Genomic DNA, 25965 nt, shown 5'->3' on the forward strand with positions numbered 1-25965 from the left:
CGTCGCGAAGGAGGCTTTTTTTAATTTCGCCCTGTCAGTCGCCAACTCGTCACGCAAGTCACCAAGCGGTGTTTTCAAAAGCCGGCGAACAGATACGTGGTTCACTTCGTGTCGCATCGACGCGAAGCGAAGTTTGTAATTGCCGGTTTTGGACGGCGCAATCGCCTTTCGACGTGGCTAAGGTGCGCGCAATGTCGCAGTGGTCCACAATGAAACGCGGGTACTTGGGCTTCTATTGCAGCGTCAGTCGCGTGCCTCAGTTGAAGAGGGCGCTGGACTCTTTCTCTGGTTGAATGGATGTTCGTGTTGCTATGTGCGCCCGCCAGAGAGGATCGCAGGACTCGTGAGGACAAGCGCACTCTCTCATCTCATGGCGATGAAGGCGCCGACGATTGCATTGCTGGCTACGACTCTTCAGCTGGGGGTACTCTGCACCTCCACCTCGCTTGCTGGAGACGCAGGTATTGTAATAATGTGAGCAAAGGAGCATCCTTCAATGGTCCTTTGCTCACATTATTTGCCATTCTTAGGCCGAGCGATAGGCTATAGGTCTTTGTATGACCTTGAGACAGTAATATTAATGAGCACTAACAGACGATAAAGCCAAGGAAAGTATAGGGGATGTTATTAGTAGTAAATGTAAGGTAAACGTGAAGAAAGAAAAGTGGACGAAAAGATAGCTTGCCGCGGGCAGGTACCGAACCTGCAAGCTTCGAATAACGCTTCCGACGCTCTACCAACTGAGCTACCAACTGAGGCAGTAATGGTGTTCCTGGTGAAATTTGTAGCGCGCATATTGGAGAGGGACACAAAGAGACAAACGAGCGCCAATTCACAACTGTTTCTTTTTTGTAGATGACTGAACATATAGGTACCAATAATGAGGAAAACGAGTCATGTGGCAGGCATACAGATTACAAATGAGCAAGCAACAATCAAAAAGGCCAATACCTTATGAGTGAGTGCCACCGTAGTCTAAGTGATACATATGTCGGAACACCTTTTTATATGAAACGCTTCCGTCCCTTTACCTGTTCGTTTATCTATATCAGAAAACAAAATATATGTATAACAAAAATCCTGATTACAATTTCATATTTCACAATGATCAGACAAGTGCGAAAAATTTTCCTTCCCCGGAGAATTTTTATGCTCTTATGCCGATAAAGAATTGGCCTTTTAAATGCTAATCACATCTTAGCGAACCAAGGGCACTTCAATTCTATCTATCTATCTATCTATCTATCTATCTATCTATCTATCTATCTATCTATCTATCTATCTATCTATCTATCTATCTATCTATCTATCTATCTATCTATCTATCTATTCTATCTATCTATCTATCTATCTATCATCTATCTATCTTGTCTGTCTGTCTGTCTGTCTGTCTGTCTGTCTGTCTGTCTGTCTGTCTGTCTGTCTGTCTGTGCATCCCGAAATGGTTGTTTCGAAATGCGCCGCTTTACAACTCGTGTTAGCGTATACTGTTTGCTAGTGTTAAGTACAGGGTACACCAGATAAGTTTAGCTGACCAGCGACGGACATCAGAATTTGCGCGATAACGATCCTAGCACAGGTTTTGGTAAAATGCCGAGATATTTTGGCGGTAATCGCCCGTAACAAATATTCAAAGCTTAGTGTTTAAACATGGTTAGCGAATTATTTTAATCCAGGAATCTGGAGCCACATAATGTGGGTTAGGTGACGCTACATATTGGTAATTGGAGATTGGTGTTAGACACACAATAGAGAGTTTGAGAATTAAAGCCCGAAAGAGCTTGTGGACCCAAAAAGTTTTCGAGCCTCCAGGGCGCATGCGCAGAACCCAAGCCACTCTTGGGCTCTTGGGCTCGCGTTGGCCCAAGACGCAAAAATAAAAAAACTAGCGTGGGTCCCCGAGGCGTTATGGGTCACCAACGAGAAGACACAGACGCAGCGCAGGCCACGGAGCAGTATGAACTGCGTCTCGCATGATTTCAATTCCGTCACACGTGGCGCTCCGTGCGCTTGACCCTACGCAGCCTGCGTTCGGCCGAGTTCCCAAACTCTGCTGATGGTCCTAACGCAAGAGCAGGCTGCCCAACGCAGCTTGGGGACCCAGCGCCCTGGGTCCCTAATTGTGAAACCCTCTAATGAGGAGGACAAGGATGCACGGATGCCCGCGCAGTTCTGAAGTTTGTTTTCTTTGTCCATGCACAGGTTACGTTTAAGTACGAACTGTCTGAGGCGGGACGCTTGTGCGCACGTTGTGCGTATATATATATATATATATATATATATATATAGTATATATATATATATATATATATATATATATATATATAATATATATATACTATATATATAGATATATATATATATACACATATATACATATATATATTATATATATATATATATATATATTGCGTTCGCAAGTTCTTATTTTCTCCTTCCTTCTTGTGGTTTCTCAATATTCACTGAATTACAGGATCTGCTCAGAAAGTTCGAGGCCTTTTTTTGCTGTGATCGCGGGTATTATTAGGTAATATAAATCAGAGCCTACAGGTGGCGGACACTATATAGAGCTATGCAGACTATAGTGCTCACACCTTAAAGAGTGAAGGTAAAGCGCTTTCGGCAGCATTCATTGTGAAGAACGTCGGCATATATGGGTTAACAACTAATGAATATGACAGTTAGATAGAAGCAAATGATCACCCAACGATTGCTACTTTTAGGCCAAGTGCAATCACAACACCTTGCCCAGTGAGGAACAAACGTGTCTTTTCTATCTGGGGCGCCTTGTGTTTTTTGCTCTGTTTCTTTTACCTCAGAAATACGCACTAACTAGGCCCACATGAAGTATTATTGAAGCTTCCAGGAAAGCTGGAGCAGTGTCAACTAAGCGAATCCGCTGTTAGGATAGATCTAAGTTTCTACCCCAGCACCCCGCAGTGCCGCTAACGCCTTTCGAAAAATTGCATAGAAAGCGGCGCCAGAGGTTCATTTAATGAGTGTTGTAGCATATGAGTAAGCCTCTGCTCTAAACTCTCTATGAATACCCTGAAGGCGTATAGCAGCATGTCGCTAGGCAGTGCGTAATGTTTGCTGACAATATTGAGCCCTGCATGTCGATTATAGCGTCCATTATCACTACTGCGATGTGAAGTGCATTGCACCGGTGTAGCAAAAACGTATGCTTTAGAATACGCGTGTGCGTGACAGTCGCTCATAACGCTTAGGATGCTATATACGCTAATCGACAGAACATAATACTTCGAGAAAACATGGTTTTGGAAAAAGTAAGTTACACCTTTTATTGGTGTTTTGTTTTTAAGGTCTTTCAAAGCCTTAATCGTTTCCGGGCATATGGAATGAACGAAAGCGTGAACCAGCGAGCAAGCAGAGTCACTTTTGGCCTGTCTGTTTCTTTTAAAACACTATGATTTCGGCAGCACAACCATGAAACATGGAGTAGCGTAGGCGCTTTCTACGCCAGACTACCTGCAGCAATCACTCTGCCACATCACAGAAGCTTTTTATGTCTTATAAGAGTGCTACGTAGGCTTTGCCGTCAAATACGGAAAGCCTAACTCCTTGATTTGCTTACTGACATGCATTAAGTCGGGCAATCCCGGAATTAGCAATTTCAGAGGCAGAATATCACGAAACATAGCAAAACGCTGTGCCACTGAGTGACAATGATCTAAGAATTTTCTACTCTCGCTTCATAGATGAATTTCATTTGCTCGAGGCAGATGAAAATATATCCGGAAGTGTGAAAAATACCTCGTTAACGCACTTCCAAACGCTTAACAAAGCAGCGCACTCAAACAAGGTCACTGCAGGCAATCGTTTCGCTGTAGCGCATTCCCAGAGATATTGTTGCACAGCTTAATAACGGCGCGGAATATCGAACGATCGCGATGAACGAGACTGCACGACAAAGACACGAAGGTGAATTGGGCTCGCGATGCCGAGCGTGAGCCAAAAGCGAAGCGACGCCGAAGAAACACTGACACCCGTGCCATGTGGTACGTATTACTCTGCCTTGCGTGACAAGTTGCACTTCGGCTTGTCGACCACCTGCACATGGTAGAATAGCGTTTTAGTTTTTAAAGACGATAGTCTTTTTTCTGCAGTACACTTAGCAGTCCATTTTAGCGCGTCCGTGAAGTACCCCCTTAAAATTCGAGGTCACAGTTTTACAAAAAAAATACACACACACAAAAAAACAAAAATCAAGCTTTCTCGTGAGTCGTGGCAGAAAGAAGTATTCCTGCTGGCCAACGAAGCTTATTTGTATACAGACATCTTCAATCTGTTTCGATCATCATAAAAAAATGTTTTTGGGAGTACCTTAAAATGTGAGAATATATTTTCCAGGCACTTATGCTCTAATAAGTTGCTAATTTGATATCTTGTAGCCATGCTCAAATACTTTTCTCGGGTGCAAGGCTCAGGAACCTGACCAAATTTTCGAAGCATCTTGTGTAATAAGTCTGGTATTGGGCTACATTAACTGACTGATCGCATTAAGCCATTCTCTAGTTGACGTTTTGGGGACACATTTGGCGTAGCAAACACACGCTGAAAGAGCGAGAAAGATGCGATGACGTATTCTGGGAGTTGAAAAAAAGCCTATGTGTAATGTCAGGACGAGATAGCGGGAGCATGGCACTGAGACAACTAACAAATCTTGTGTTTTGTTCTCGCAGAGCCCGGGCTTGGCTACACCGATCTTGCCGAGGTGGTTGCTGACTTTTGCAAGGGAACTTTCGAAATTACCCTCCTCTACGACGACAATGGAGTTAGCGTGGCAGGTAAAGGTGCACGTTTGCAGGCACGTGGTGGCATCGTACCTTTTGGAACTGCGGCACGCGCTACTGTCTTAATAACGAACGCGATTTTTTTACAGCGAAAGCCGTTATGAGATCGCAACAACAGCCGATTTTAGTGGCACAGTTGTCCAGCGCTGCCGGTGTCCGTGAGCGCTATCGTGCGTGGTGAGAAAAAAAAATACAGGGTGTTATTAGACAATACAGATTTTTTTAATAAAAATCCTATGACAGTAAGGCTCTTGTCGTTTTCGCACACGCTCTCCCCGTCGAGGCGGCAAAACTTTTCCGCAGTTAAAATGACACTGTTACTACTAATTAACAAGAACTCGTTTATTAACTTTTAAATGATTGACTTGAGGGCATGTGTTTATATTAGAAAGTTGTAGTACGTGCCAATTTATGGCATACCTATTTTTTGCAAATCACAAATGTTGCACGCACAAGTTGCAGATACGCCTATAAAACCAGGCGTCACACAATGCGAATTGCGTAACGAATGGGTGGTTTGAAGTTTCCCACCCATTACTAAAGGTCTCAGCCATGATTCCTCATGGTCATCAGCCACAGCATCAACAAATTGCACGCAATGCCTTACATATATGGCGTTAGTACCTCGTTTCTCCTGAGCATGATGAGTAGTGGCATAGTGGGTGCTTCCTTATTCCGCGAAATTGTGACGATTTATGGCGTAGTGGGTAAGTTGCAACTCTACTTGCATTCATGCGACCCAAGAGAGTTCACAACGGGCTCTAGAAAGGCTGCTCCTCCAGCTGTCAGTGCGACCGTGATGCGTGTTCCGCGCAGGCCTGGCTTTTTTATTCTTATGGTGGCCTAACTGAAATGACGAACTCATTCGTTAGGCGCGCTGCTCCCCGTATGCTTACGCAAATTACACATTAGTATGTGCAATGCGTGAAGTGTCCGTCGGCATTCGCACGACCGAAATGGCTAACTGAAAACTAATTAGTACATGCGTGAATACAGACGCGAATAATAAGTACATACAAGGCTCACGAATGCCTTGTGTAAAGTTGCTTCAGCCATAGCTGTCTATTTTACCTGTTTAACATACTAATGTACCTAGTGTTATTCGAATGAAGCGGTGTTTTCAAAAAAAAAAAAAAAGCTTCAGCTATCCTAAACAGTAGTAGTGTAATAATTATGGAATATTTAGTCACAACGATTTCCTAAAGCAAACACAAAATTATTTTTGCCCATTTGATTACTTATGAGCGTGTAACAAATAAAACAACCATACTTTATGCGAGATGACATATTCTGAGTTATGAAAGACGTATGAAGAGAACACTGTTGGCAACCCCGCCGTCGTAGATTTTGAAGGCGGTCGCAATCAGGCTCCTGCATGCTTAAGTCCTAAGGTGTAAGATTTATTGATTATCTTATTTAAATGCTGTAATCTGGACAAAGCGAGCACTAAGGGTTTCTAATGTGGCTATAACGGCGCCATATGCCAAAAAGAAACAGTAACACCACTCCTGCCAACCTACCTCAGTATTTTGTAAAAATAGAAGAAAGGAAGCTTTGATTAGCGCTTCTGATAATAGTCTCTTCACCGCGAAATCAAATTAAATCAAGGTTAACTAAAATACTTGTCAATATAACCGGTCCTTATGTGTACTTTAAATTAACTCATCCTTTTACAAGAGCGCACCAGCTGCAGCATTCTTGGTGCTTTGAACAATAAGCATGAACTTAGGCATTGACGTGATATATGACGTATGGCGACAACAAACGCATGGGATGCACACGTTCTTAATGGCAGCATGATCAGTGGGCTCGAAAGAGCAATTTTTAAAAGTGCGACTGTTCAAAGGAAAGTTGCAGGGCTTCTGGTGTAACCCCGGGTGTCACAGATTTGAGACAGGTGGTTTGAGAATGGCACAGATATTTTACAGCTTCATTGCAGTTTATGTAATAATAAAGACAACAACAATATAATACCTGTGACTCACGACTGGGGTTACATAACCACAGTCCACCATTACCGCGTGACTCACAGTCATATGAAGCAAAGTGTACAGCCGAAACGTAGTGACGATTAATTTCAGTGGTGGCGTGCAAAGTTAACGAACGCGTTAGGGAGGCTGTGAGTGAGGGCGGCCAGGCTCGGTGCAGCTAGGACAGAGTCGCCAGTTTTCATGCTTACGACATGCGTTCCATAACCCCGCAGCGGCCTTTCTCCGGATGCTTCATGCCTCCCAGTGCGTTGCCAATGTTGTCGACCTGTCTGGTGGGCGTTGGAACAAGCTTACAGGCAACCAGACCTTCGAGTGGACGCGTGATGCTCAGCGCAAGTTCAAGATCTTGCTGGCCAATGTGTCCCACGAGAATGTCGACAGGCTGCTCCAGCCATTGGTGAGTGGAGCCTTAAGGCCATTCGGCCAGACGAATGTAAAAAAACAGAGCGCGTCATAAAGCGCGCGATTCCAAGAACCACGATATCGTTGCACAGCGTCGGGAGCTCGCATACTCTTGTTTATTATTGGCGTTCTCGGGAGATGCACCATTCACACTAAGCACCCCTGTTGCAAAAACCAGCGCCATTCCAGTACCTCCAGTCTGATACCAGTAAGTTTTTTTGGCACTGGATCTCACTGGAAACACTGGTGCACGTTTGGATTCACTAGCACTTTGAGCTCACTAGAAGAGAGCTGGGTCGCACTGGTGCCAGCGTTGGCTATACCGTTATGACGCCGCCACGCACTAGCAAGCGCGGCAAATTTTTCGCTACCGTTTAATATCGAATGTTTGATTCGATGGCACCGATAGATACTATCCTAACAGGTCTCAAATATATGTCACAATGTCCAGCTTGGCAATCAAAGATTATGTCTCGGGAGTGTTGGCTGTTGTTGTTGTTAATATTAATATTCTGTTATTTATTTTGCACAATTCATGATGATAATAACGATTATTATTATTATTATTATTATTATTATTATTATTATTATTATTATTATTATTATTATTATTATTATTATTATTATTATTATTATTATCGAACTACGACCAGGAAAAGCTTAATGAACATCTGGGCATGATAGGCTCTTGGTGCGAAAAATGGCAAATGGAGTTGAACCCAAGCAAAACAGTTTTTATGCCGATTACAAGAAAACCCAAGGCTCTGTTATTCCGTTACGTCATACATGATGAACCGCTCTGCCGTGTGTCAGGATATAAATACCTGGGTGTTTACGTCACAGACGGCTTGAACTGGAACCGCCATGTAGACTATGTATGTGATAAGTCGCAAAAAAATTTGGATGCTTCGTCGGAGGCTTGGTGACGCGACACCTGAAGTAAAACTTACAGCATATAAAACCACAGTACTTCCGTTGCTGGAATATGCATGCCCGATACGGAAACCATACACGCAAAATAACATCGCTAAATGTGAACGAGTTCAAAATAGAGCCTTAAGATTTATTTTTAATTCCTACGGAAGAACGCAGTCCGTAACAAGCCTAAGAACAAAGGCTCATATTCTTACATTGCACGAAAGAATGAACACCAACAGCATGAAATTCTTTTTTCAGATATTCCATGGCATCTACAAAACAGAGATAACAAAAGTTTTCACTCTGGATACGTCGCATTCGCGGACAAAGCACACCAAACACATTAAACCGTTGAAGCATAACACAAAATCATTCAATAATTCTTTCATTGTATCCGCTGTTGACACATGGAACAAGTTGCGAAATGATGTTGTACTGTGTAACAATGTTAAAGATTTCGAAGGTGCATTGTTGAATTAAATGTACTTTTTCTGTTTTTTTTTCTTTTGTTTTTTTGGATGCTGGTTTCAAATGTTGAACTGAGCTATGAAAATGTACTCACTTGCTCACCTGTGTTCTCCTGAATTTGCTGCAATGTGCGCATTGAATGTTGCTTTTTTTTACCTACTTTGTGTCAAGATGTGAGATTTTCTTTCATTTTTGTAATGACTTTTGAAATTCGTGTACTTGTGCCCAGTGGAGCAACTCCTGTTTTGGCATGTATGCTAACAGTATGAATAAATAAATAAATAAATAAATAAATAAATAAATAAATAAATAAATAAATAAATAAATAAAACCAGCGAAAGCCATCGAATTCGGTTGAATTTCATTAATTCGTAATTATTACTAGAGGCCGCTTTTTCGAAATCTCAATGTTGGGATGGGTTTCTGGCATGAAGAACTTCAATTCTCCCATTTGACACAACCACCTAGCTCTACTAATTAAAAAGTTATTTAATTTAACTTTTTTAATTACAGTCCCAAATAATTTCTTGAACCATCTTAAAATCCCTGCCACTACAGAAAAACCAATTCTGAAGGCAGCAATCAAATATCGCATTTTCCAGATTTTTTTAGAAGGTTGGACACATTTATTGAAACACCCTGTACATACTACGTTTCACAGGATAAGGCTGTTGCACATGTTATCGTTCAGCACAAGCCGAGTTTAAAGTGTATCGGTGCGTTCTCAAATGTCATTCGACGATTCTCGCGCATCGCGTGAGCGACACAAAAAACCGTGTACGTTATAACGTTAATGAGAGCACCAGTGACAGCGCTGCAGTATACGATCATGCGTGTAGAAAAAACGGCGTTTCCCTGACGGTCAATTTATCGACAAGCGACAACTGCACTCGCCGGTATTACTTCACTATGAGTGTTACTCCCGTTGATGCGCAGATGATCGCCCAGTAAAGAGTTCAGTGGTTCAGTCTTAATCAGACTGAATTCTACGTTACTTATCGTCACAACCACGTGCCAATATATGTAACTGCGTCAAGTCTAAAATAATTAGTAAAATAGCTACAGGGCCTTCAGTGCATGGGCTGGAGGCGCACCTCAGAGCACGATTCTTCTATATGCAAAAAATGCGAGGACACACAAGCTATAGATATATACCAATACTTACCAGGTCGACACGAATGAGACCAAGACAGATTCACTAAGATTTGCGCTATCAAAAGTAAGTTCCTGTGGTATCCTTCCTGCCTAGGTCATTTAGTTGCATTGGTCTTGTTTTATGGTCGATTGGGTTAGGCGATCGCTTGTACCTGCATAATGGACAGCACCACATGTACCCTGGTAGTACCTTCTTCCCTCTTCTTTCTGTCTTTTTATCCCTCTATCCCTTTCCCCGCAGTGTAGGGTAGCAAACCGGACGCGCGTCTACTTGACCTCCGTGCCTTTCCTTCCATGCCTCCTCCTCCTCTCCCTCCTTGGGGTCATCCTGCTGTAGCAAGGTCGGAGATTCGATTTCTGCCAGTACCAGTAACATGCCAATGCGAGAAAAACCAATACGTAGTCGTCTCTGTGATCTAGTGCTACCATCTTGACTATTGCATATAGAAATTACATAAAAAATATAGTAGAAATTACAGTATACCTTCAATCTAACCGGAATAACAGACGATCAGGCTAAACATTAGAGCGAATGTGTTCATCCAGCTGTTCCTCTATTTTGAGGAGGCGCTGGTTCATGTCTTCCCTGGGTTGTATGCACTTTCAGCGGTACAACATGAAAACCTATATATATTGCGGAGCTGTATTTGCGTGTTCGTGTGTGCGAGTGTGTGCTTGCGTGCGTGCGTGCTTGCGTGCGTGTGTGTGCGCGCGCGCATGTGTGTGTGTGTGTTTTCCAGACTGCTAACAGTTGTCTTTCATGTCCTTGGTTCATTTCCTGTGCTGCAGTCTCCCTTAAAAGCACAGATTGGCGCCTTGTGCCACTTGACGCTTCCGGAAAACTCGACGCGAGAGAAGTTCGTGGAACCGCTGGTGCCTTTCCGCTCGCTGAACTGCTGCCGTGCCCTCAACATCGCCTTCAGTCGGCCCGACGTCCCACGGAGCCTCATTGTGAGAATCTCACCATTCTGCGACACTCAACGGCAACCGTGATATCGTTAGCATCAAAACTCATTGTTGTGGCATTCACATTCGTACGCGGTGCTCACAGAATGGCAATAATATTTGTGATGATTGATCAGCGTTCATCAGTGCTATCTTACGTTGTTGTAAAGCATGGACGTCAAACGCGCGGTCCGCGGCCTCACAGGGAATAAGATGTTTGTGGCTTTGCTGAATGATAGTCGCACTATTGAGTTGCCTACTGCGGTTAATAACGCTTTGTTCGGATAGACTACAAAGAGCGCACTGGTCTCAAGAACGTGTATTTTTTAAGAAGCACCCCATGCGGTCACCATGTGTTGAAAGATACCCGTGGAACAAAATACCTGTACTTCATAATCGCGGTCCACATTTTCGCCGTCCACATTTTAGTCATTAAAGGCCAACTCCGGCGATTTTACGGCCGTGTCAAAGTAACGGTGCTTTTATGTTCTGAGACGCTCCTGTCACGGGCCCGATAGCAGAAATACTCGGCAAATTATAGAATAATTTTAAACAAGCAAAAAAGCGCAACACCGAAACCGAAACCCAACCGAGTGTACTGTCTACGTATGACATAGACGTTGTTACGAACGAACCGGAAGTCGTGCAAGGCATGCCGGTCACGCCGGCGCGGAGTAGGAAAACTGTGACAGCCGGGACGAGCAGGCGCACAGTGGAGAGGGGAGCACGCCGCGCATCAGCTGTAATGTCTGCGACTGACGGTGTCTCGGCTAGCACAGCAGACGCTCGCTGTAGCGGCCGAAGTTGGCGGTGCCCTCGGCTGCGTCACTTCCGCCGCCTTCCCAATACTGATGTCACAGACGCAATGTTGCCAATAATTGTGGGAAGCCAGAAGGCGTTTGCAGACAATCTTTAAAATTCATTTGCAAACAATCTGCGCATGTCTCGAGCCTGTAATTTGGCATAAATGACGGAAACGTGCAATGGAACGTACCCAGCGAATTTCATTGAGATCCATCGACCTCGAAAAATCGCCAGAGCTTGCCTTTAAAGAGTTTAGTATCAATGTTTCTCGGTACCTGCCGCAAAATCGCCTTCAGAAATGATTCTTATATGCGATATGCGAAATGCGATCTTTCAAATGACAGCGTTGGGTGGCACGCTAAAACACCCCAGGTTGTCGAAATTTCCGGAGCCCTCCACTAAGGCGTCCCTCATAATCATCTCGCAGTTTTGGGACGTTAAACCCCTACAATCAATATTATAATTATTAGATATGGTCAACCAGATGACGTAAACTGCGGAAGGACATGTTGCTGGAAGAGTTGGAGTTTACTTGAAGACGTAGGTCTACCATACAGGAGTAGACAGCGACAACACATGGCGGCCTGAGAACGAGCTTCCGTGTTCTGTGTAGTAGTACTTTCGTGGGGGAACATCCGGTCAGATAAAAGCGCGTTTGCGTATTCTTTGGCCTTAAATTTTACGTTCTCGGACAGAAGCAGTGGAGCGCACAGCTGCAACTCCTCATCGTGACATATATTTATACATCATTATGTGATTGTTCACAATAAACTGCGTAACGCTGACGCTTTCCCATTTCCTGTCATATAAATGAAGCACAATCGATGTGTAACGCCACCGGCGGCGCTACTCATCACGCGAGCGTTATGGATCAGCGAAAAGCTGTCAGGATTGTTTCGTTTAGGCTAAGGCAGAAAGATGGGTTAGTTCAAACTTGAATAAAAGACGACAAGGTTAGTTCATAGTTGAATAAAAAGACAACACGAAAACGGAGGACCGCGTCCATCATCTGTCCTTATTAAAGACGATAGTCTTCCTTGGGGAACTTAAACGCAGAAATTTCGGTCTGTCTGTCTGTCTTTCTGTTTGTCTGTCTGTCACCCAATTCAGCCACCCGGCCAAAGTTGAACCACTTGCTTAGCGCCCACCCATCTTGAACTGGCGGGTAGGTTCCTACTTGTGTACATTGTCGATCAAAAAGCAAACATTACGCATACCTGAGGCGCAGCATCACTAGGTAAGCATTAGGTGGTGTATTCCTTTAATATAAAATACACAGATGCGTAATTCTAAAGGCCCTAGTTTCTTAAGCTGAGCTGAAAATGCGGCTGCGCTGAAAATGCGACGCTATGCAGCGCCGACGAATGCGCACTGCCACGGAGGAAGGAAACCCTCTGCACATGCTCATGTTTCCCAACGTATGCCAGATGGCGCCCACATCTCACGCAGTGCTCTTATATCGTCTTTCGACGGCATCTGCAGTGGAGCACGCAAATACGCGGCCAATTTTTTTCTGTGTTTCGTTGTTTTCGCGCTGTTCTATATTTTTGCGGGTAGGCTGTTTACTTCAGCTTATTGACGGAATTGCCTTGCGCATGGCACCATGCCAACATGAGGTACATTCGCAGCAGTTTCATGCCAGAAGGTCATGTGTGTAACTCCTCGAAAGTGCTAGGAATGTTGCAACACATTCTTGCTCCACCCCCTTGCAGAATATGAACAAAAACAGGGAAATGGCAACTTAAGCGCACAGGCGCATGAGCTATCGCCAAGATTCAGGCATGTTTTAGAGGCTAATTTTATGTCTTTATTTGCTTTATTTCACATCAGGTGTCCCTTTAATGTAAATTCTCTATGCCCCACGCATGAGTACTATTGACCGGAATGTCGTTTGATAGGAACAAAGGTGCATCGTTTTCAATGTATTTATAGACATTGTGTTTGTAGTCATCTTCCATCAATATTATGTAACAAGCATGACGTCTCGTTTCCGACAAAAAGAAGAGGCCGATCTCGAGTGCAGTGTTGTCACGTCACATAAACGCCATATTACTGCTATAGCATTTCTATGGACACTCCAGACGCATATTTGCCGTCTCTGTGAGATTCTCTATAAAACCCAACGGCGATAACGTTCCCGCCGCTTTTTACGTTCAATGTGCGAATGAAAGCACCTGAAGGCAACCAATGACCGCAGTCAAGCCAGCAGTCTTCCTTAGAGAAAGGACCGTGCGCGGTGGGTGGGGGGTGGGGAGGATGGAAGGGCTGCGTGGTAGCGGCAGTAATTGTGCACTTTGCACAGCCTAGCCATGTTTTCGCGGGTAATCAGCAGGCGGCTCATGCCTTTGTATGTGCTGTGTTCCCACTGAATCAGTTCATGTTGAAGCGATTGAATCAATGCGAACCTGTTTCGCTTGCCTGTTCGGCTGCATTTCAAGCAAGGGTTTTCTTGAGGTAAGGCAGGTTGAATGCTTAAGGAGTGAGCTCATAGTCTTACTTCGTATGGCGTTCGAGTATGTTGCTTTCACATTCATACTGCTTCGCCGCTGCGGCGAAGCTGTGACTTCTCACTTACGTACTACCAGAGCTCATTACTTCAGGCTAGTGTTGGGCAGTGATGTCCACTGTCCATTATAGTGCAGGCTGTTATTGGCTAAACATGGCTAGATGCTCGCGAATGCTGACTAATGTTTCTAAATGTCGGCTACGGTTGGCATCAAGCCAACCTAATTATAAATTCACTCAATCTATACCCCGTTTCACCGTGTTCTTAGCACCAGGGAATATAATTCTTTTCGTTCTTACGGTTAGTAGTAAATAAAGATGTTTTTTGCCTTTCAAATGAGCAAACGCTGTTTACCGTCTGTTATGCCGCTGGGCCGCTTAGCGCCTTGTTGCTTTCATTTTTTGGCATTTCATTTGCAGCCCATTTGCGAAGAGTCACGCGGAAGCTCGTGCCCGGCTATCGCGATCGTTTACAGCGGCGAAAACCGACCACGAGACGCGCGGAATTTGCATTTTTTTTGGCCGAACTTCTCGCATAACTTCCAGAGCGTCGCACCTGATTTGCGAAATGGAGTACGCGTTTAATGATTGATTCGTGTGCCAATTTTTTCTCGCCTTCTTCGTTGACACGCAGGCGGTGGAACAGCAGCGCAGCTGGTGGCGCGACGTTGATGCTGTACGCGGCGAACGAGTCCCGCATCGCCTGTACCTACTGCGGGTTCATGCAGCGCAAGAATGACAGCTTCGAGTACCTGCCGAGTCTGAGTGGCGCGCACATAATCGTCAGCGTAATAAATGTAAGCCACCTCAAAACTGTCAAATGGTCGCGTAATATGTGCCAGCGCCAGCTATGGGTAAGCAGCCACACAGCTACAGCAGTTGGCGGTAGCACAGTCCAGTCCAGAGTACGCCGCACGTTTCTTCCCTTACGGCCTGCGCATTGTGAGCGGTTTCTGCCTATATGGGCGCAGGTCTCCGTGGGTGCTACCAGCTCGCCCGTTCTTGATAGGAATTTAGAACAGCATTTGTAGAGATTAAGCGGCTGATGGTATCATAGCCAAATAGATGACAGGACATATTTCTACCGCATTGGTACACAAGATGATTTCGCGAAACTGGCCAAGGAGATATACATATGCAAGAGAGTAGAAATTGTTCATGACAGCCCGAAATGCGGGTAAAAGATTAGCATAACTCGTCGAGGACTGAAGTTAGTACGCCAACTGTGTTCACTGCTGCTCTCGCTCGACGCTTAAAGGAATGCAACGATGGCCTGAATGCAGTGAATATGTTTTGTTTACACGCATCCGTAGGGGCTAATGGGAAAGCAGAGGATTTTTTGGCTGATGAATGGAGAGGGCAAAATCTTACCAGCAGATAATGGAAGGCACTTACAGCTGCTGCCAAATATATATCACAAGGAAGCGGTCCGAAATATCGCTCAGAAAACTTAGGCAAAAAAACATTTCGTGAAGGTTTGCATACTCATGCAATATCAAATCAACACAATATATACCTTTACAAAGCGAACGAAAGACCTCACCAGGATGCGCAAGTATAAGCTCAGAAAAAGAGCAAAGCGCATTGCAGCAATTATTTGTAGCTGTCCCTGTTAAAAGGACATGGAAATAAAGAGAAGCATCCTGATCATCATTTCTGTTTGACGCGAGCCGCTGACCAGCACACTAGGCTAATGCGGGCACGCTTCTGCGCGGCTGTTTAAACGCAAGGTTGTGTTCTAGTGATCCAATGTCCTCGCCTACTTCCCCTTCTATAAATTCGTGGATAAAGTGCACATAATAGCAGTTCGCACATGCAGGCAGGTGGCGCGTAGCAGGAAGTTGACACAGCTGCATCATTGATAGGTATCAAAAATAAGGTGAAGGGAAACGCTTGAGCAAGGAAACAGCGGTAAGAGTTTTCATTTACGACGCTGTTGCCAGACATAAGCCCTCTTGAAAAATTAAAAAATGCACTTCAGCCTTTGCCTGTTCAGTAAATCTTCAGTGTGTTCTTGCCGATGAATTAGAATAGCTATTATTCGGTTCCTCGCATTGTAGTGTTCTGCGCAAGAATAAACAAAGAAAAGAAGGCACTGCCTGCGAAAGAACTCAGGACAGGGACTTTTCAGCTGATACCGAAAGCCACGACAGCCACACTAATATGCCTTTTGAAGATGCTGTCTGTTAAGCTTGCTCACGGACGTGTACCAGCCGCCGTTAACTGGGAACGCACGATGTTCACCAAATGAGGTCCTTATGTAGCGGGGAGATGTCAGCCCTGTTGGCTTTCTCTTTGACGCAGAACACTCCGTACGTGGTTGTCGACAAGCGCGGCCTCGACGGCGAGTTCATATCACAGATGGGCGTCGAAATATCCCTACTCGAGGCCATCAGCCAGCGACTCAACTTCACGTTAGTAACTACCTCGTTGAAATTCAATACTTCGAATGTTTATTAAGGAGAAAGCCTTCATTGCCTCATAAAAAGCGAAAAGTGAAGAAGAGTGACACAAAAAAAAAGCATCGTGTGATGACGCCACCATATCACGTCACCATGGCGTGACATGTAGTAAAAACTTGTGAAGCCATCATGACATCGTCATGAAGTCACTATGGCGTCATCGCACGAGGCTGTAGCTTAGTCAAAGGTTGACCGTGCACGGAGGCACTGCAAAGCCGCTTGAGGTGCAGTGAGCTTCCAATGCCTCCGATCCCGGAGGCAGTGCAGAACCACGTTGGTTGCAGAAAGCTTTCAAAAGAGGAGAATCAATATAATCGACCGAGGAGAAAATGACGGCTTTCGCATTATAGTCTTCTTAGGCAAATGTATAAGAGAGTATGCGACGCTTTCCGCCAATGCACCAAAGTTTTTACAGGCGCTTCATGAGTGCAAAACATTATGCTGACAGAAGGTATGCAGCACAGATAGCTCCGAGGAATAGCTGATATCCTATATTGCGATTGAAATGCAATGGAAGTTGTATCAAAGAAATAAAAGTCACAGTTTCGCCTCAATTGCGAAGCAATGAATGCAAAAGCATGAAATTGCAATGTCACACGAAGAACGGCAAGCGGCTAGAAACTTGTTGTGCGCTGCTCATACACAAAGGACGCAGGAAAACAAAACACACAAGGTGATTGCGAACAAATGTCACAGCTCCACATTTGCAGCGCGCTGCTCAAACAGAAAGAAGGAGTGACGAAAAGAATGCACAGGTATACATAGGACGAGTGCCAACTGTCACAGTTGTTAGTTCAAGTAACCCATACTTAGGCTCTTCTAGCTAGCAGATCACTCCTTTCGCAAACGCGGCCGCTGCAGCGAGCAATTTGACCTTCGTGTGGTCTATAGCTCCATCGCAAACTTGAAAATAACGCCCAAATAATGCCCAATAACGCTCCAACGCCCAATGAAAATAAGCACTTTAACATCAGGACACGTGCACTTTAATTAACATAAGTCGAGAACTTCATATCGAGGCTTCCACTGGCCACAAACTGTTGTTTCGTCTGAAATTCATAAATCTCAAACAAGAAGGGTAGTTCTCCCTAAGGTTAATGTTCTGATTTGGGATGATTGGGGGCAAGCGCACTGCCCCAAATCATTACGTTGAGCGATGTGTCAGGACTTAACAATGAATTGAACTCCCTCATACAAAGAAATTGAAGCGCGCGCAGGCTTTCATTTACGCTTTCTAAGGGGCGCAGCAACGTCATAGACTGCTCTGAATACTTGCCAGTAGAGCTTTTAGATATCGGAGATTATAATGAAATGTAAATACACTGCTTGCATGTTTACGTAGTGAAAAAATGAGCTTTGTTCCGCGACATCTAGTGGTCCATTCCAACTCTTTGTGCGCTTTTTCGCATGACACGTGTGCAGGTAGGCGAAGTTGACTTAACCTTTTGAGACGCTGTGCAGACATTTGTGTGCACCACTTGTTTTTGCTAATTGTACCCACTAGGAGCTACGAAAGAGCAAGATATATTGAACTTTGTATGAATTGAACCTCCTGTGTAATAAATTTGGCTTCATTGGGCTTTATTTTGCAGTGTACTGTTCCCTTTGTATTTTTTATTGTTTTTTGTTCGCGTTGCACCGCGACGCTGGTGGAGATGAGAGACCGCAACCCTGCCTGATGCTCAACACTCTCAACACTCCTGCTGGGAGCCGTTAATCTAGCACGGACGCACCTATCGCAACTCCCGTGCATCGCTTCTGTTGGCGGTTGCGAGGCCTCGCTCCAACGCTCACCCCCTCGCAGGAACTTTCTCCCAGGCGCCGCTTACATTTACCAATGGCCAACGCCAGCCCGTAACAGTTGCCCCAAGGGAGCTCTTTTGGATCACATCTTGATGCTGAATGAAAGAACTAACTCATCGTAAGACCACCGCCTACCACCCGTAAACGAACGAACTAACAAAGCGCATGAACAAAACGATTGGAGACATGCTTTCAATGTACGTAGATGTTGAACACAAAAATTAGGACGAAGTATTGCCTTGTATCACGTTTGCGTACAACACGGCCAAGCACGAAACGACTTGCATGACTCCGTTGAGCCTCGTTCACGGACGGGAGGTACGGACTATGTTGGATGCGATGTTACCACACGAACGTGACGACATTGACACAGACGCCGATGTGTTTACGGAATGCGCGGAAGAAGCTAGGCAACTTGCACGCTTGCGGATCCGCCAGCAGCAAGACTGCAGCGCAGGCCGCTGCAGTGCTCACCGTAGGACAGTCGTTTACCAAGTCGGCGACACAGTATGGGTTTGGACGCCCATAGGGAAACGAGGACTATCCGAAAAGCTGTTAAGGCGATATTTCGGACCACATCGAGTACTGCGACGACTGAGTGATGTCACTTACGAAGTCGTTCCCAACAGTCCCTTTTGTACGAGGGGTAGCCAGCACCGTCCTGAACTCGTGTATGTAGTGCGCTTGGAGCCATATTTCAGCGAGTGACTGTGCGATACTTTTTGTTAAAAAGAACTGCATGTCTGATTTAGCATCGGGGCGATCCTCGTGGAGGGAGAGACAAATGACGCGTGTATACTACATGTGGACGACAACGACAATGGGGGGATTTAACGGACACCGTAGTGCGCTGTCGATATTCAAGGACGAAGAACACGTTTTTCCTGTCCAGCTCATTTGAACATGCTGTTTGGCTGTCTCAAGGTGTTATTGTCTTTCGTTCCCGTTCCACCGCGACAATATGATCCCTTTGCTGAAGGCACTACCATATTAGACGAGTCGTTCGACGTGCCGATTCCCGCAGCCCACGTCAGTCAGTCAGTCAAGAACTTTATTTATCGGTCCTGAGGAGTTTAGGCTACCGGGGGATCCAAGGGGGACACCCTAGCAGCCGCTACCGCAGGCGACGCCCGAGTCGGGGCGGGAACGTGATGGCGTTCCGCCAGTTCTTGGGCCCTCTGGACTGCCTTGGGTTGTTGGTGGAGCTCGGAGCTCCTGAGTGCCTCTTCCCAGTCGGACTCACTGGTGAGAGGTCCCTGAAGTACGCAGGACATTGCCATAGCATCTGCGAGAGTGAACAATAAAGTTCTCTGCAATCTGGGCATTGGGGAGTGATGTCTGTGTTGTAATGGCTCAGTCGGCCCAGTGACGGATACTATCTCGTTTGTAGCATGCGAAAAGCTACCGCTTGTGCACGTTCGAGCTTTGTGTGTGGTAATGGGTATTGGCTTCTGTTGTTGCGGTAGTGAGAGGTGATTTCGTGGAAGGTTATTAAGGGGTCGTTAAACTGTATGTCTGGGCCGAGCTCTTCGGTGGCTGATTGATCGTCGCGGCGGGTGAGCTCTCGCGCTCGGTCATGCGCCGTTTTGTTGAGGTTGGGTTGTTGGGAGTGGACGTCTTTGCCCATGTGGGCAGGGAACCAAGAGAGGTAGTGCGAGCCCGTGTGCTTTCGTGTTTGTAAAATGTGAGCTGCTTCACGCGTGATGTTGCCGGTTTCGTAAGCCAGAATGGCGGCGCGGGAGTCTGTGAAGACGCTGGTGTGCGAGGGGTCGGTCAACACTAAAGCTCTGGCGACCTGCTCGGCTATGGCGCTCTTTGCTAGCCTAACCGAGGCGGCTGAACGTAGGGCTCCATCGCCATCTACTACTGCGAGTGCAAAGGTGGAGGAGTTGCCGTATCAAAAGTATAATTTTTCTTTGATCAACATGGACATAACCGAAAACGAATTTGTACTATATTTCAAGCCTAAGATTTAATTCTATTTATGCAAAAACACAGCATCAGTGGCTTCAGAACAATTATGTAAATAATTACAAAATATTAGGAATGATTACTCTAACACACAAATTAACGTACTACATCATTACTTTTGTTGAAATATAATATCGAGTGCCTTGAAATAACATTGTATCGATTTGACGCATTACAGACAGTTCTTCACAGATGGCGTTTGAAAGGTTTTAAGAATCGTTCCGCAGCGCGACTGACAATACGTAACCTATAGGGTTTGTGCGTACGACACCTCGTTTGCATGACGTAACTGTTTATGTGCTGTGGTGATATAAAACAGCAGCCCTATGGCACGTCTGCGCTGAAATGCGTCGTCGGAAAAAAACTGCTTGCCTGTATGTTGTCCCGAGTTCTTCACTGAGAATAAAGATAACGTCTTCGACTTCTTCACTGAGATTCCATGTTATGACAGCCAAGAAAAAAAAAGCGTAGCGTCATTTTTCGGCCCGTGCGCCAATGATGCATGCGCTTCAGTATCAACTGCTGTTGTTGACAGTCGAATACACGTCTTCTCTAATAAGTGAGGCTTAAGTGACCCTCGAAGGGACCTACGCGTCACTATCTGGTTCCGCATGCATACCGGCCTCTGGGGTGACGAGGAGGCGCAGTGTGCTGCGCGAGGTCACAATTTTCGCGAGGCAGCCAACATCGCCTCCAAACTCCTAATATTGTCACGTGGTCGTGACGTCCACGAAGGTAGCAGTCAGTGTGTCCAAGATGAAACGTTTTATTTGGCCGAACTTGTGGCCGGGAAACGAAGAGTCAAACTACAGTCATACACACTGTATCCTGATAGCTGCGAACAAAGCGTCGGCCGTCGATAAAACTGCTGATGGCTGGGGCGCGCCGTCTTTTACACATCACACATCGAACTTTCCAGTTTTATCACTCGTGGTCGCGCAAGCTCTTGCGAAATCTAAACTGTTCGCGTCTTGCGCGTAATCTTAACAATGTGATCTACTACAATCGCGAAGCTTCTCGAACACTGCGGCGCGGTCAGCGTCAAGCGTTGCTAACCGTCTTTGCTGGTCAAACTCGAATACATCAAATAAAACAAGAAGCGGGCGTGGCAATATATCACGGCGCACTCGAGAGCAATTGGCCAGCAAAACGCAAGTACTGGAGGAAAAACATCCAGCATACGAAGGCAGCGAGGTTAATCAGACGCTAGTATCCGGCACGCTACCCTGCGCTGGGGTGGGGAAATAGGGGATTGGAAAAATAAACAAAGGCGACAGGACAGTGACTGACGCCACCTGCACACCAACACGTGCCCCATGCAGGGTGTTTCAAGAAATATTCCCGATAATCCTCAATAATGCGAAAAATGCGATGTTTGCTCGCTGCCTTCATAATTACTTTTATTGTGGCGGCAGACACCTTAAGAGGGCCCTGGACATCAATTTGGTCGTATTAAATTTGAAATGAATTTGGCCGAGTTTCATTACTTCGCAATAAATGAAAGAGGCCGCTTTTTCGAAACTCAAAAGCGGCATTGAGGGTTTTTTTCGGGAAGGACATTAATTCTCTTCTGACGCAACCGCCTCTCTCCCCTAAAAAAATGTTAATTACGTTGATGTATTTAATTATTGACGTAACGGATCTCTTTAGTTAGCTTAAGATCTCTGCCGCTATATAAAAAGTAAGTATAAAGGCAGTGAGTAGTAAAAAATTACACCACCTCCCGCTAAAGGGGACCATGAGGCGATGCGAAGCCGGAGCAATTGCACGATGGCGTTCCGTTGGCGTTCGCTGGGCATGCTACCGACCTCGCGTCGTGGAGCGCGAGGAGGAACACTACGCGCGTCGTGTCTTCCCTCTAGCCTGGCCATTATTTCTCACAGGGCGTGCGGGGAACGCGGTCGACAGGCGTGCGAGAGAGAGGCAGCGTAGGAGAGGAGAGAGAGGGGGGAGGGGATGCGCATGCGCTGGCCCTCATCGCGGCGCTGCGCAGGAGAGAATTTCCGCATGTCGAGCTCGCATTTCAGTGGAGCCAACCGAGGCGAGCGCTGGATTGAACGCGCAGCGCTCTACCATTTGAAGGAGAGGAGACTAGAGGAGGAGAGTAGCGTATGCGCCGTGAGGCCAGAAGCGAGAGCGCAGGAGAAGCGCAAGCAGGGGCTGGTAGAGAAGTGGAGAGTAACGCGCAGCTGCTGGAGAGAGGGAAGGAGGAGAGTTGCGCATGCGTAGTGTGAGTGCGGACTACTACGCCGCGTGTGGATTACCACGCCGCGTGACATACCCCCGAGCAAGAGATACTTCGCATCCAAAAACTCACAGGGTCCCTTATGCACGCACCTAAGACGACAGGAAGGCGCAAGCGATCTTTTTCTTCTCAGTTCCTGCGCCGCCACCTTCCGAAAGCTTACTGCACCTGATGTGGCTTTGCATTGCCTCCAAGATCGGAGGCGCCTCACCCGGTTTTGCACTTCCTCCGTGATGGGCCCACCATTGACTGAGCTAAGATGCACGTGAGGGCGTCATCATATGACATAACTATGACGTCATAGTGACGTCACAATTGTTGATGATCTATCACATCATGGTGACGTCGTATGGTGACATAATCACGTGATGATGATTTTTTTACATCACTTATCACTTCGGACGCCAACTCGAGACGCCGACGCGGGACGCCGGTGAATATTCGCGTTACGCCTTCGAGTCGTCCTAGACGAATGTATAATGGACCATGTGGCTTTCTTTGTGTTTAGTGATATTATACCACGTCCATGTTGTCTTTGCAGGTTTGAATTAAATTTTGCAATGTCACGTTTTTGTGTCTGTGAAATCAAGTTTGGGGGTATTGTGGACGGTAATCGTAGAATCAACGCGATCACTCGTGCTCGCGGACATTGCAGAGTATGCAGTAACGTTCGCGTCTGGCGTACATTAAGATTACAAACAAGATCCTTCCCAGGCAGCACACGACGTCGGGCCGATATTGGTTTTACGGCGGCTGTGCGCGGCCCCACCTCGGGCCAGCATTGCCAGCCTGGCGCCGATATCGGCGGAGCCGTTGACTATTGCCGGCAAAATTGGGCCGATCTTGCCGCCTCTCAGCCGATGTTGGTCTTTCACCGGCAACATTGGGCCGAGTTATACGGCCTTCTGCCGTCATCCCGCCGATATCGGCTTAGCCGATTTCTTTCACCGGCAACACTGGGCCGAGTTTGCCGGCGTTTTGCTGTTCTTCCGCCGATATCGGCTTAGCCGATGGCTTTCACCGGCAACATTGGGCCGAGTTAGCCGCCGTACTGCCGTACTTTCGCCGACATCGGCCGAGCCGATGGTTTTCACCGGCAACATTGGGCCGAGCATGCCGTCATTCTGCCGTGCTTCAGCTGACATCGGCGGAGCCGATGGCTTATCGACGATGTTGGAACTTTCTTGTTTCCCTTCAGACAGTTATACATGCCCTGTTGAGAACGTCCTCCTGCGTCGCGGCGCTCCGAAACTCCTCGTCACCGACAGGGGTACGGGTTTTACGGCAGAGCTAACGCAAACCATCTTGAAATATAGCCACACAAGTCACCGACGGACATCACCCGCAGGCGAATGGCCTCACCGAGCGGCTAAATGAAACCCTCGCCGACATTCTGGCAATGTACTGTACGTCGAACACATGACATGGGACGCCATAATATCTTCCGCACATAACCTGAAGTTAACACGGCAGTGTAAGAAACGGCGCACATATGACGCCGTTCAAACTAGTTCACGGACGCCCCCCAACGACGCTGGACGCCGTGTTGCCGGCTGTCAGTGACGAGAATAACCTCGACGTTGCGCTCTACCTTTAGCCCGCTGAAGAAGCCCGGCAGCTCGCCCGCCTAGGATACAATCGTAATGCAATAGAGCGTTAGGCGCTTGAATATTTGTAGCTTAAGCTGTAGAATACCGCTACATGGATTGCTGTACTAGCACAAATAGCAAAGTTCAAATATTGTACCGTGCTAGCGCCGCACGTACGACTCGGTGCGCGAAGTATCGCCGACTGAATAGCTTGCATTATCTTATGAGTTTCTGCTATGACAATGACTAACAACTATCACTAGCACAGTCACTTTTCTACCAAAAAAAGGTGGTCTTTAGAAGAATAACTGACTGAAATTAGATGGCCACTTCATTGACCAGTTGTTCAACGCTATCAAAAATGTTGAAACGTTATAGCATATACCAATAACTTCATGCGCCAAATTCGAAGTACTTCTGTTTCGTAAATGTTTTTGCCACTGGTCGGCCGACTTCACTAATGTATCCAGCATCAAAATTCACCCAAACATTCCCGCACGAATGCTTTTAGCGGAAGAAGTTTTATGTGAATACTAATTCTGTGCATAAATCGAGCCTGTCATCATATTTATAGCGCTATATCCTTTCAGCCGCTGAATGTGTGGCGCCAGCGCTCATATACTACACGGACAGTTTCCGATCTCTGTGTTTACACATATTTACTCACGCGCGTGTTTGGGTGAAGCGTAACAAGCGCATTTGCTTCAGGGATGTCACATAATTTATGAAAATAGTAAAAAGCTCAGCAAGGCGTGTTGCTGAGCTAGTTGGTTCATTACTTGAGAAAAATAGGTATGGTGCAAGAAATACCGGGCGAAGTGAAGACACGTTTTGTCGTTTGAATGTTTCTAAATCAACTAGCCGGCTGACCATCTTTAACGAACTGACAAACACGTGTTTGCCAGGTGTTTGTCAGTTCGTATTTGCACTTCGTTGCCGTCCATTTTGTGACATACATATCTTTTTCAACTAAAAATCTCGCTCAACGATTGCTTCCCACGTGCTTTCAGAAACAGTCGCATAAGATTATTATTATGGCACGTGAAATACGATGAAAAATGCGGCTACAACGTGGTGTACGCAAAGTTTTCATGTAGCGACATGTGGCAACAAGTGATGCATTGAAAATTCGACGAACGCCTTTCTCAAACGGCATGCCCATAGACATGTTGGGGGGATCGCACACCATTGTGGTAGGCTGAGCCGTGCTTTCAAGAAGGAAAATTCGCATTTTTTTTGTCTTCTTCAACCTCTACACCCCCTCCCTCCCTTCCCTTCGTTCAGCGCCATTGTCGCGAAACTCGCTTGACCAGGCAGGGTAGGGTAGCCGTCCAGACGGAGGGACAATCGTAGCTGCGGGAGCAGGTTTTTTTTTTCACTCCGACCAGCAGAATTCTTCAAGTGCGGTGTGTGGACATGTGTGGTGGAAAGTCAAAATCGTGCACGAGACGGATACGCGGCAGCATTCCGGCATTGTTTTCGGCAGAGATCACCGCAGCGAGAAACCAGTGGCCCCCTGCTTCCGTGTTGAACCAGTACTGTTACGTGTCATCAGATTTTTGTTCTTTTCTTATCGCGTATTCTCTATTAACCATCGTGTTTTGTGTATTCTGATATGGTGCGCTTGCATTTTTTATTCGCCCGTGTTTTTAGCGATCCAACGGGCACACGTGAGTGGTTTTTATGCACGATTCCTTTCTGTTACAATCTTACCTTTAGATTAGAAATGCGTGCGTGTCTATCTCGTTTAGATGTAGAGTTCATGGGATCTTGTGGTACCGCTCGCAATGTTTCTCGCGTCGCGCGCAGCAGTTTATCCATCTTTTTGGCCCTTAAGATATCACTGAAAAATTGCAATTCCCGCTTAAAGGATAACGCTAATTTAATTGCCAG

At 46.0% G+C, this 25965-nt stretch overlaps 1 protein-coding gene across 1 annotated transcript in view; it reads left to right on the top strand.

Moving 5' to 3' along the window:
* Positions 1-224: 224 nt before the first annotated feature.
* The window catches only part of LOC119373628 (glutamate receptor ionotropic, delta-2), a 46954-nt gene continuing 21213 nt past the window's right edge, over positions 225-25965 (top strand). The window contains exons 1-6 of the mRNA XM_049410838.1: positions 225-461; positions 4704-4808; positions 7018-7202; positions 10538-10731; positions 14637-14799; positions 16307-16416. Coding sequence (XP_049266795.1) covers positions 371-461; positions 4704-4808; positions 7018-7202; positions 10538-10731; positions 14637-14799; positions 16307-16416 — 848 coding nt within the window. The 5' untranslated portion in view covers positions 225-370. The remainder of the gene's footprint in view (positions 462-4703; positions 4809-7017; positions 7203-10537; positions 10732-14636; positions 14800-16306; positions 16417-25965) is intronic.

This window comes from Rhipicephalus sanguineus, chromosome 11, assembly GCF_013339695.2.
Source record: "Rhipicephalus sanguineus isolate Rsan-2018 chromosome 11, BIME_Rsan_1.4, whole genome shotgun sequence".
Taxonomy (NCBI): domain Eukaryota; kingdom Metazoa; phylum Arthropoda; class Arachnida; order Ixodida; family Ixodidae; genus Rhipicephalus; species Rhipicephalus sanguineus.